The 12,500-nt window shown below is 49.5% G+C and overlaps 1 protein-coding gene across 2 annotated transcripts in view; it reads left to right on the forward strand.

Moving 5' to 3' along the window:
• Nucleotides 1-12,500, forward strand: part of LOC138867360 (glutamyl aminopeptidase-like) — a 67,886-nt gene that overhangs the window by 55,238 nt on the left and 148 nt on the right. For both annotated transcript variants that reach the window (XM_070142670.1, XM_070142671.1), the window contains exons 11-18: nucleotides 1,317-1,444; nucleotides 2,752-2,955; nucleotides 4,045-4,118; nucleotides 4,707-4,867; nucleotides 5,845-5,959; nucleotides 7,335-7,448; nucleotides 9,104-9,212; nucleotides 12,434-12,500. The exon at nucleotides 12,434-12,500 is cut by the window's right edge and continues 148 nt beyond it. In XM_070142670.1, coding sequence (XP_069998771.1) covers nucleotides 1,317-1,444; nucleotides 2,752-2,955; nucleotides 4,045-4,118; nucleotides 4,707-4,867; nucleotides 5,845-5,959; nucleotides 7,335-7,448; nucleotides 9,104-9,212; nucleotides 12,434-12,500 — 972 coding nt within the window. The remainder of the gene's footprint in view (nucleotides 1-1,316; nucleotides 1,445-2,751; nucleotides 2,956-4,044; nucleotides 4,119-4,706; nucleotides 4,868-5,844; nucleotides 5,960-7,334; nucleotides 7,449-9,103; nucleotides 9,213-12,433) is intronic.

A 12,500-nucleotide genomic window follows, 5' to 3' on the forward strand; every position in this document is an offset into this window, starting at 1 on the left:
AGGGAGGGAGGAGGGATGGGGGGAGGGAGGTGGAGGGATGGAGAGGAAGGAGGGAGGGAGGAGATGGATGTGCGGATGGATGGATGGATGGATGGATGGAGGGAGGGAGGGAGGGAGGGAGAGAGAGGAAGGTGGGGAGGGAGGCAGGAGGGAAGGAGGAAGGAGGGAGGAGGGAGAGAGGGAAGAAGGGGAAGAGGGCAGGAGGGGGGGGAAGGAGGAGGGAGGAGGGAGGAAGGAGATGGAGAAAGGTGAGTAGTAGTGGGATGAGAGGAAAGAGGGAAGGACGGAGGGGAGGGAGGGAGAGAGTGAAGGTGGGAGGGAGTGGGGATGGGAGGGGATAGGGGAGGAGGGAGGGAGGGGAGGGAAGGAGGAGGGAAAAGGGGAGGGAGGGAGTGCAGGAGGGACGGATGGAGGAAGGAGGGAGGCAGAGAGGAGATAGAGGGATGGGGGAGGGAGGAAGGAGAGAGAGGGAGGGAGGAGATGGAGAAAGGGTGAGTAGAGGGATGTGGAGGAAGGAGGGAGGCAGGGAGATGGGAGGGATGGGGGGGAGGAAAGGGAGGGAGGGAGGGAGAGAGGGGAAGGTGGGAGGGGAGGGAGGGAAGGGAGGAAGGAGGGAGAGGGAGGGAGGAGACGGAGAAAGGTGAGTAGAGGGATGGAGGAGGGAGGGAGGGAGGGAAGGAAGCAGGAGATGGAGGGGAGTGAAGCAGGTGAGGGGAAGGAGAGATGGAAGGAGTAGGGAGGGAAGGAGGGAAGGAGGAGATGGAGAAAGGTGAGTAGAGGGATGGAGGAAGGGGGGGAGGAGGGAGGGAGGGAGGCAGGAGATGGAGAAAGGGTGAGTAGAGGGAGGGAGGGAAGGAGGGAAGGAGGAGATGGAGAAAGGTGAGTAGAGGGATGGAGGAAGGGGGGGAGGAGGGAGGGAGGGAGGCAGGAGATGGAGGGAGATATTCGTAGTAAGGAAAACGTTTGAACGACTACAGGGTCTGCTGCTGGCAAAGAATATAATTTCTTAGTTTTTTTTTTCTCTCCGTGGTTTAAGATTTTTGGCAAATGATTTTGGGTTTTGGCGAACGTTTCTCATGATTTTTTTTTGTAAAGATGATGTGCTTTGACGAATTTATATTGAAATTTCCACTAAGAATGATTTGCTTTGAAGTATGTACTTTGAAATATCCTCTAAGAATTATATATCCTGAAATTCCCTTTAAAAACGATATTGTGCTCTAACAATATTTTCTTCAAGAATGATATTTTGTGCCTTGACGAATGCATCTCAGACTTTTCTTTGAGCATAAAGCAAATAATCTATCTTATTCCAGTGACACTCAATATCCCGTCTGGCACCTCATGGGTCAAGCTCAACGTGGGTCAGTTCGGGTACTACAGAGTCAACTATGAGGCGTCTATGTGGCAGGACCTCATCGATCTCCTCATGAACAACCATGAGGTGGGTGGTAATTGGCTGTCATATGTTTTTGGTTTTATAGTCATATTCGATATACATTTTAATTTTTTTATCCATTTTATTATCATTGTTATTGTTATTATTATTATCATTATCATTATCGTTATTATTATTATTATTATTATTATTATTATTATCATCATTATTATTGTTGTTGTTATTATCATCCTTATTATTATTGTTGTTGTTATTATCATCCTTATTATTATTGTTATTATTATTATTATTATTATCATTATATCTTCTATTATTATCATTTTTTAGGGAATCTATTTTTTATCATGTGTGTATCTGATGTGTTTGTATTTTCATATATATATCTGCCATTTTCATTTACTGATCTCACTCACTTTCACCTAATTATATATTCATCGACTTTTGTTACTCAACGCATCCTAATTTCATCTCATTTCACCTCAGCCTTAAATAGCTATTCATGTCAACTCACCTTCACCTGCTGATCTTATCTCACCTTCAATTACACATTTCACCTTCACCTATTCATCTCACTACGCCCTCATTTAATTAACTCACATTCACCTACTAAGCTCACCTACTGACCCCACATTCACTATTATCAACTAACCTCATTTTCACCTACTAATCTCATCTTCACTGATCTCACCGTCACCTACTGCCATCACATTCACCTACTGATCTCACCCCTTCCTCATCCACTAACCTCATCATGCCTTCAGCCTACTTACCTTAGCCCACCTTCACCTACTAACCTCATCTTCACCTGCCCTCACTCTTAACTACCAAGTTCACCACGCCCTCAACCTATTTACCTTATCCTAGTTTCACCTACTAGTCTCACCTACACCTTCTGACCTCACCCTCACCTACTAACTTCACCACGCCCTCAACTTACTTACCTCACCTTCACCTTCACCCTCAACATACTTACCTCAGCTTACCTTCATCACGCCCTCAACCCACTTACCTCACCTTCACCTCACCCTCAACATACTTACCTCACCTACTAACCTCCCCACACCCTCATCTACTTACCTCACCTCCACCTCCACCTTCACCCTCAACATACTTAATATCCTCATTTCACCCTCACCTCACCCTCATCTACTTACCTTCACCTAATAACCTCCCCACAGTTTGTCCTCATCTACTTACCTCACCTCCACCTCCACCTCACCCTCAACATACTTACCTCAGTTCACCTCCACCTCACCCTCATCTACTTACCTCACCTACTAACCTCCCCACACCCTCATCTACTTACCTCCACCTCCACCTTCACCCTCTACCTCCTCCTCCTCCTCCTCCAGGCGCTGAGCCCGACGGACCGCTCCAGCCTCCTGAACGACGCCTTCAGCCTCGCCGACGCCGGGAAGCTGCCCTACCCGACGGTGCTGTCCCTCGTCGCCTACATGAAAAAGGAGAAGCACTACATCCCTTGGAAGACGGTGACGGTGCAGCTGAGCACTCTGGGCAGGTTGCTGAGGAAGACGAAGGCCTATCCGTTCTTCAGGGTAGGTTTTTTTTTGGGGGGTGGGATGGGTGGGGTGGGAAGGGAGGGGGAGGGGGGAGGGGAGGAGAAGGGGGTGGGGTTGGGGGTGGAAAAAGGGGGTGGGTTGGGGTGGGGAGGGTAGGAGGGCGGGTGGGGGGAGGGTAGGGGTGGGAGGGAGGTGGGTGGGGGGTGGGGGATGGAAAAGGGAGTGGGTTTTGGGGGTGGAAGGGGTTAGAGGGGGTGGGAGAGAGAGAGGGGGGGAGTTGCTTGAGGAAGTCTTTGAGGAATATCCGGTCTTCAGGGTAGTTTTTTTTGGGGGTGGGGGGGGGGAGGGGGGGGGGAGAATTGGTAAAGGAGGTGGGTTTATGGGGGTGTGGAAGGGGTTAGTAAAGGGGGTGGGAGAGAGGGGGGGATAGTTGCTGAGGAAGACGAAGGCCTATCCGTTCTTCAGGGTAGGGTTTTTTTTGGGGTGGGGTGGGGATGGGTGGGGTGGGGAGGGTAGGGGTGGAGAGGGTAGGGGTGGGGGTAGATGGGTGGATAGAAAACGGGGGTGGGTTGGGGGAGAGGGTAGGGGTGGGAGGGCGGGGGTGGAGGTGGGTTCGGGTGGGGAGGGAGGAGGATGGTGTGGTGGGTGGATAAGGAGGTGGGTTTTTGGGTATGGAAGGGGTTAAAAGGGGGTGGGAGAGAGAGTAGGGAGGAGGTTGCTGAGGAAGACGAAGGCCTATCCGTTTTTCAGGGTAGGTTTTTGGGGGGTGAGTGGGGGAAGGGGGGAGGGAAGGAGGTGGGTGAGTGAGGAGCGGAAAAGGAGGTGCTTGACGGGAGGGTAGGGATGGGAGGGAGGTGGGTGGGGGGAGGAGGAAGAGAATTTGGAGAAGACGAGAGAGAAGAAAAGAGAGTAAAAGAGGGACAGAAGAAGAAAGATTCCAATAAGCGAATAACTGATTCTGAACAAAAACTAAAAACTATCATAAAACTGAAAAAAGAAGCTCAGGAAAGGCCAAAAGAGAAAAAAGAAAAAAGATAAGAATAGAGAGAGAACAAAAAATCCTCCTTTGCTCTCTTCCCGAATTCCCCAAACTTCCTCTCATAAAACGAACATATTCCTTTACAGAAATACGTGGTTAACCTCGTGAGCGACCACGTGCAGCGCCTCGGGTGGAACGACACCGGCAGCCATCTTGAAAGGTGCGTGGCAAGTCGACGTTTTGCGGGGAAGCGAAGGAGAATGTGTATAAAATAATCGTTTAATATCTTGTCGCTTTGTTGTCTTTTTCTTTGCATTTCTATCATTTGACATTAGGAGCAGCTGATTAATAACGTTTGTTTATAACCCTGAATGACAAAATATGTGATGTCTATCGATTCCATTAACGATAACTGTGAAGACAATCTGCCGGTTTACTAAAATTGTCGAGTCCCGAACCAGTGAAGCTGAGCGTCATACAATCTTCGTTCGCTTCCCCATTGGCCATTTTCACACCTTTTGATTCAGATCATTGGTTTTTTTTATCACCCCAATGCTTTTCTTGCATTCATTATGCAGACGTGCAAATGCGCCCTCCGCCCCCTCCCCCCCCCACAACCTCCCAAAAAAACACACAACGCCCTCCGTATTCCCAAAACTCCCACACACAACGCCCTCCGTACTCCCAAAACTCCCACACACAACCCCACCTACACAACGCCCTCTGCCCCCTCCCCCACACAACCCCCCCTCCTCACAACTCCCCCCCCCCCCCGCCCCACAAACCTAACCCACCCTCCCCATTCCAGGCGCAACCGGCTCAACCTGATGGCCCTGGCGTGCTCCAACGGCTTCGAACCTTGCCTCGAGGGCGCCCACGACCGCCTCATGACCTGGGTGGAGGACTCGGCGACCTTCATCCCGCCCAACACCCGCCTGCTCGTCTACCAGTACGGCATGCAGAAGGCAGGTCAGTTACAGGTCGTGCGAGGTCACTTCGGCAATCCATTTTTTCTTGGGTTAGGTTGTGGGGCTTTTGGGGGAGAGGGAGGGGGGGGAGGGGGAGGGAAGGAGGGGGGGGGAAGGAAGGAGAGGGAAAGAGAGGGAGGGAGAGGGCGGGAAGGACGGAGGGAGGGAAGGAGGGAGAGATAGGTAGTTAGATGAATAGATAGATAGAAAGACAGAGATAGAGAGGGATGATAAATAGATATAGATAGATAGATAGAGAGTAAAGACAATATTGATATTATTCATTATGAAGTATATTATTATTCATATATAATATTATTCATATATAATATAATATAATGAAGTATATAATATTATTCACATGAAGTATATAATATTATTCATATGAAGTATATACACATTAGAAAAGCGATGAAACTTGACATCTAACACTCTAATATCCTTTTGCATTTTGAAGAAATATTTGTTATGGATATTCCTGAAATAATGTCATAATGTTAATTTTTATTATAGATATTTAATTTTCTCTTCTTTTACCTTTCTTCCTCGTTCTGCGCATCGACCTTGGCATCGATGTCGACCATTGCTTCGACGTCCACCTCAACCTCGACCTCGACCTCCTCCTCGACCTCGACAATGACCTCACCCTCCACCTTGACCTTGACCCCATCTCTACCTCTTCCTCACCCTTCTCGACCTTCTCCTCAATTTCACCCTCAACCTCGACCTTCTCCTCAACCTCCACCTCGACCTCGAACTCCACCTCTACCTCACCCTGAACCTCGACCTTCTCCTCAATCTCCACCTCGACCTCCCCCTCTCCCTCTCCTTCGACCTTGACCTCACCCTCGACCTCGACCATCTCCTCAACCTCCTCCTCACCCTCGGCCTCGACCACCTGCTCCACCTCACCCTCACCCTCCACCTCGCCCTTGACCTCACCCTCGACCTTCTTGACCTCGACCTCCTCCTCGACAGACTACGAGACGTGGGAAACCGTCCTCCAGCGCTACGTCGCCGAAGTCAACGCCCAAGAGAAGTCAAAACTCTCCTCAGGACTCTCCAGCTGCAAGGAGGACTGGATCGTTCAGAGGTGAGTTGACGGGGGGGGAGAGGGAGAGGGAGAGGGAGAGGGAGTGGGTGGGGGTGGGGGAAGGGGATGGGGGAGGGTGAAGGGGGAGGTTGGGGAGGGGAGGGGAGGGAGGGAGAGGGAGTGAGGGAGGGGAGGGGGAGAGGGAAGGGGAAGGGGGAGAGGAGGGGAGGGTAGAGGGAGAGGGAGAGGGAGAGGGAGAGGGAGGGGTGGGGGAGGGGAGGGTTGGGAGAGGAGGGGGGGGGGGGGGGGGGAGGGGAGTGGGTGGGTGGGGTGGGGGGAAGGGGAAGGGGGAGGGGAGAGGGAGAGGGAAGGGAGAGGGAGGGGGAGGGGAGGGGGGAGGTTGGGAGGGAGGGGAGGGGAAGGGAAGGGGAGGGGGAAGGGGAGTGGGGGGAGTGGAGGGAGAGGGGAGGAGAGGAGGGAGAGAGGAGAGGGGGAGGGGGAGGGAGAGGGAGAGAGGAGGGAGGGAAGGGGGAAGGGGAGAGGGGCTGGGGGGGGGGGGGGAATGGGGGAGGTTGGGAGGGGAGGGAGAGGGAGAGGGAGAGAGGAGGGGAGGGGAGGGGAGGGGAGGGGGAGGGGAGGAGGGGAGGGTTAGGGAAGGGAGGGGGGAGGGATGAGTGGGAAGAAAGGGGGGAGGTGAGAGGGAGGGAGTGAGGGGAGGGAAAGTGAGGGAGGGAGGAAGAGGGGAGGGAGGGGGGGGAGTGGAAGGGTTGGGAGGGAGGGTGGAGGTGTGGGAAGGGAAGGATGGGGTGGAGAAGGAAGAGGGAGTGGAGGGGCGGGAGGGGATGGAGGAGGGAGTGGGAGACAGCAGAAAGGGAAGGTGAGAGAGTTAGAAAGAGAGGGGGAGGGGGGGGTGGAAGATAGGATAGGAGGAAGGAGGTAGAAGGTGGAGGAGGGAGAGTGGGAGACAGGGAGGGAAGGATGGATAGGAAGGTAGGAGGAATATATAAGGAAAGGGGAGGGAGATAGGAAGAAGGAAAGAAGGAAAAAAGGAAAAAAAAGATGAACCAGGGCAAAGATGTGAAACGAAAAAGAAGAAGAAAAAAAAAGAAAAAAAGAGAGAGACAAAGAACGAGAATTTATCCACCTAACCATCTATTCACCCACCTATCCATCTATTCACCCACCTATCCATCTATTCATCCACCTATCCATCTATTCACCCACCTATCCATCTATTCACCCACCTATCCATCTACTCACCCACCTCTCCATCTATTCACCCACCTCTCCATCTATTCACCCACCTATCCATCTACTCACCCACCTCTCCACCTATTCACCCCCCTATCCACCTATCCATCTACTCACCCACCTATCCATCTACTCACCCACCTATCCATCATCTACTCACCCACCTATCCATCTATCCATGCAGGTGGCTGATCGAGGCTAAGAACGAGAGCGTGGTCCGCGGCCAGGACTACTTCTCCGTGTTGCAGAGCGTCGCTTCGAACCCCTGGAGCACGCACCTCGTCTGGAACTTCGTCAAGTGGGTCTTAAGCCTGGGTTCGCGTGTTCAAGGGGACCGCATGGGTTCTCTGTTATCATGGTAGATTGTAGGAGATTGTGGTGGATTGTGGTAGATTGTAGTGGATTGTAGTAGATTGTAGTAGATTGTAGTAGATTGTAGTAGATCGTAGTAGATTGTAGTAGATTGTAGTAGATTGTAGACTGCAGTAGGGTTCATAAGTCTGTAATTCTAGATTCAAGAAGGGTTATAGTAGAGTGTAGTAGATTGTAGTAGATTGTAGACTGTAGTAGGGTTCATGTCAGTAATTCTAGATTCAAGAAGGGTTATAGTAGAGTGTAGTAGATTGTAGTAGATTGTAGACTGTAGTAGGGTTCATGTCAGTAATTCTAGATTCAAGAAGGGTTATAGTAGAGTGTAGTAGATTGTAGTAGATTGTAGATTGTAGTAGGGTTCATAAGTCTGTAATTCTAGATTCAAGAAGGGTTATAGTAGATTGTAGTAGATTGTAGATTGTAGTAAGGTTCATAAGTCTGTAATTCTAGATTCAAGAAGGGTTATAGTAGAGTGTAGTAGATTGTAGTAGATTATAGATTGTAGTAGGGTTCATAAATCAGTAATTCTAGATTCAAGAAGGGTTATAGTAGAGTGTAGTAGATTGTAGATTGTAGTAAGGTTCATAAGTCTGTAATTCTAGGTTCAAGAAGGGTTATTAAGCTAGTACTCTTAGAACTAATTAGTGATTGGAATGCTAGAAAGTTAATATCTTTGGATTGTAGTGAGAATGGTAAGTTGGGTATTTTCTAGTAAGGTTGGTAAGTTAGTAATACCAGATTCTGAGTTCGTAAGCTAATCGACATACAGTCTTGTTGCATTACAAATTGTTAGGAAACTAGTGTCCTTATATCCTAGTAATATTATAAAGTTAGTAATTAAAGATTCCTGTAGAATTAATAGGTTAGCAATCCCACTTTCTTGTAGTATTGACAAGCTAGTACTATTAGAGTTAGAAAACTAGTCACCTTGGATTGCTTTAGCTTAGTTAATAATGTTAGATTCTAGTAGTTATAAAATTAGTAATTCCCATTCTAATTCTAATTCTAACAGAAACTAGAAATATTAGGAATGTAAGAAAACTAATCTCCTAAAGTTGTGTTAGACTTAAACAGTTAGTAGTTTTAAATTTTAATTGGATTTATTAAAAGATTCTCAGAGCTTCGGAGTGTTGGTAAACTAGCATTCTTAGTGTCTAGTAAAATTAGTTAACAGGAAGTAGTATTAATAGAATCTTACATGCTCATACTAGAAAGCTAGTAATAGTAATAGTAATTTTTGTAAGTGAACACTCTTTAGTCTCAGTGTTAATATCTGTCTAAGACACTTCTACTAATTAAGTTAGTAATCATCATAAGCTAGCAAATCCTATTAATCCCCCCACCATCCAACTGGCAATTCCTATTAATCCCCCCGCTCTTGCTAGCAAATCCTATTACCCCCCATCCTACTATCAACTAATTTCCTCCCCTCTTCTGCGCCAGGCCAATCCTAGTTAACCCCCCTCCTCTTGCTAGAAATTTCTATTAACCCCCTCCCCTTTCTTCCTAGCAATTCTGACACTTACCCCCCCCACCATCCTACTAGCAAAGCCTATTAATCCCCCCCCTTCTCCCCCACAGAGAGAACTGGGGCTACCTGGTCGACCGGTTCTCGCTGAACAACCGCTACCTGGGTCGAATGGTTAAATACGTCACCACCAGGTTCACGACAGAGAGGGAGCTCGAAGACGTAAGTGTGGGCGGGGCTTCTGGGTCTCGATGACGTAAGTGTGGGCGGGGCTTCTGGGTCTCGATGACGTAAGTGTGGGCGGGGCTTCTGGGTCTCGATGACGTAAGTGTGGGTGGGCTTGTCCGACGATGGCAAGGGCGGGGCTTCTGTGGGTCTCGATGACGTGAGTGTGGGCGTGGGGCTTCGCTGAACAACCGCTACCTGTCGAATGGTCACGTCACCACCAGGTTCACGACAGAGAGGAGCTCGAAGACGTGCGTGGGCGGGGCTTGGCCCGATGACGTAAGTGTGGGCGGGGCTTCGGGTCTCGATGACGTGCGTGGGCGGGGCTTCTGGGTCTCGATGACGTAAGTGTAGGGCTTGGGTCTGATATCGCAAGTGTGGGCGGGGCTTCTGGGGTCTCGATGACGTGAGCGTGGGCGGGGCTTGGGTCTCGATGACGTAAGTGTGGGCGGGGCTTCTGGGTCTCGATGCTGTAAGTGTGGGCGGGGGCTTCTGGGTCTCCTGATGACGTAAGTGTGGGCGGGGCTTGGGTCTCGATGACGTAAGTGTGGGCGGGGCTTCTGGGTCTCGATGACGGGTGTGGGCGGGGCTTCTGGGTCTCGATGACGTAAGTGCGGGCGGGGCTTCTGGGTCTCGATGACGTGAGTGTGGCGCGGGCTTTGGGTCTCGATGACGTAAGTGTGGGCGGGGCCGGGTCTCGATGACGTAAGTGTGGGCGGGCTTGGGTCTCGATGACGTAAGTGTGGGCGCTTCGTCCGGATGACGGGTGTATGGGGCTTCTGGGTCTCGATGACGTAAGTGTGGCGCGGGGTTTCTGGGTCTCGATGACGGGTGTGGGCGGGGCTTCTGGGTCTCGATGACGTAAGTGTGGGCGGGGCTTCTGGGTCTCGATGACGTAAGTGTGGGCGGGGCTTCTGGGTCTCGATGACGTAAGTGTGGGCGGGGCTTCTGGGTCTCGATGACGTAAGTGTGGGCGGGGCTTCTGGGTCTCGATGACGTAAGTGTGGGCGGGGCTTCTGGGTCTCGATGACGTAAGTGTGGGCGGGGCTTCTGGGTCTCGATGACGTAAGTGTGGGCGGGGCTTCTGGGTCTCGATGACGTAAGTGTGGGCGGGGCTTCTGGGTCTCTGGGGGGGTTGGACTGTTGCGTTTTAATGTCTGTTTGTTTTTCGTTGTTTAAGTTTGTGTGTGTGGTTTTGAAAATTCGTTTATTTTTTTATTTTTCATTTATTATATAGGTTTATGTGTTGGGTTGATCCAATTTTTTTTTATTTGATTAGCGTTATTGATGTTATTTTCATTGTTGTTTTTGTTGTTAATGTCATTATCATCATCGTTATTTATATGAATTTGATTTATTTCTTTATTAATGATACTGTCTTTGTTATTGTTATCTTTGATACTATAATTACAATTACTATTATTATGATGGTATTTATTATCATTATTTTCTCATTATCATCATCGTTATTTATATTAATTTGATTTCTTTATTAGTGATACTGTCTTTGTTATTGTTATCTTTGATATTATAATTACAATTACAATTATTATAATGGTATTATTATTATTTTCATTATCATTGCTATTGTTGTTATTATATGAAACCCTATATTTAACCCAGTCACCCCTTGAGGACACATTTCTACTTCTCGCTAGATATTCATGCAACTTTCTCTCTCTCTCTCTCTTTCTGTCTTTATCTCTCTCTTTCTGTCTTTCTCTCTCTCTCTCTCTTTCTGTCTTTATCTCTCTCTTTCTGTCTTTCTCTCTCTCTCTCTTTATTCATTTATTTCTCTCTCTCTCTCTCTCTCTCTTTCTGTCTTTATCTCTCTCTGTCTCTCTCTCTCTTTCTGTCTTTATCTCTCTCTGTCTCTCTCTCTTTTTCTTTATTTCTCTCTCTCTCTCTCTTTCTGTCTTTATCTCTGTCTGTCTCTCCCCCCCCCTCTCTCTCTCTCTTTCCTCTCTCTCCTCTCCTCCCTCTCTCTCTCCCCTCCCCCTCTTTCACCTTAACGTACGCGCAGATAAAATCTTTCACACACACTCTCCCTCTCCCTCTCCTGCGCAGATGACTCTCTCTCTCTCTCTCTCTCTCTCTCTCTCTCTCTCTCTTCATCTCCCCCCCTCCCCTCCCTCCCTCCACCCCTCCCCCTCTCTCACCTTAACGTACGCACAGATAAAATCTTTACACACACTCTCCCTCTCCCTCCCTGTGCAGATGACTCTCTCTCTCTCTCTCTCTCTCTCTCTCTATGCCCTCCTCTCTCTCTTGCACACACACTCTGTTTTTCCTCCCCTCTTCTTTCTCTCTCTCCTCTCTCCTCCAACCTTTCTCTCACCTTAACGCACGCGCAGATAAAATCTTTTTACACATTACCTCCCTCCCTCCTCCCTCTCTTTGCAGATAACTCTCTCTTATCTCTCTCTCTCTCTCTTTATCGCTCTATCTCTTTATCGCTCTCCCCTCCTCTCCCCACCACCTCTCTCTTCCTCCCTCTCGTCTCTCTCCTCTCCTTCCCCTCTACCCCTTTCTCTCACCTTAACGCACGCGCAGATAAAATCTTTACACACTCTCTCTCTCTCTGCCAAGATGACTCTCTCTCTCTCTCTCTCTCTCTTTTCTCTCTCTCTTGAACGCTCTCGCTCTCCCTCCCTCCCTCCCCTCCCTCTTCCTCCCTCCCTCCCTCCTTAACGCGCAGATATAATCTTTACACACACTCTCCCTCCCTCCCTGCGCAGATGACTCTATTTGGTCATCTCTCTCTTTATCGCTCCATCTCTTTATCGCTCTCCCTCCCTCCCTCCCCTCTCTTCCTTCCTGTCTCTCTCTCTCTCTCCCTCTCTCACTCCACCTTTCTCTCACCTTAACGCACGCGCAGATAAAATCTTTACACACACTCTCTCCCTGCGCAGATGATTCTCTTTCTCTCTTTATTTCTCTCTCTCCCTCCCTCCCTCCCTTCCCCCTCTACCATCTCTCTCTCACCTTAACGCACGCGCAGATAAAATCCTTACACACACCCTCCCTCTCTCCCTCCCTGTGCAGAAGACTCTCTCTCTCTTTATCGCTCCATCTCTTTATCACTCTCCCTCCCTCCCTCCCCTCCCCCCTCTCTTCCTCCCTGTCTCTCCCTCTCTCCCTCCACCTTTCTCTCACCTTAACGCACGCGCAGATAAAATCTTTACACACACTCTCCCTCTCTCTCCCTCTCCGTGCAGATGAAGGCGTTCTTCGCAGAGAACCCCGAGGCAGGCTCAGGGGCGCGCGCACGTGAACAGGCGCTGG

This window comes from Penaeus vannamei, chromosome 29 (genome assembly GCF_042767895.1).
Source record: "Penaeus vannamei isolate JL-2024 chromosome 29, ASM4276789v1, whole genome shotgun sequence".
NCBI classification, from domain to species: Eukaryota; Metazoa; Arthropoda; class Malacostraca; order Decapoda; family Penaeidae; genus Penaeus; species Penaeus vannamei.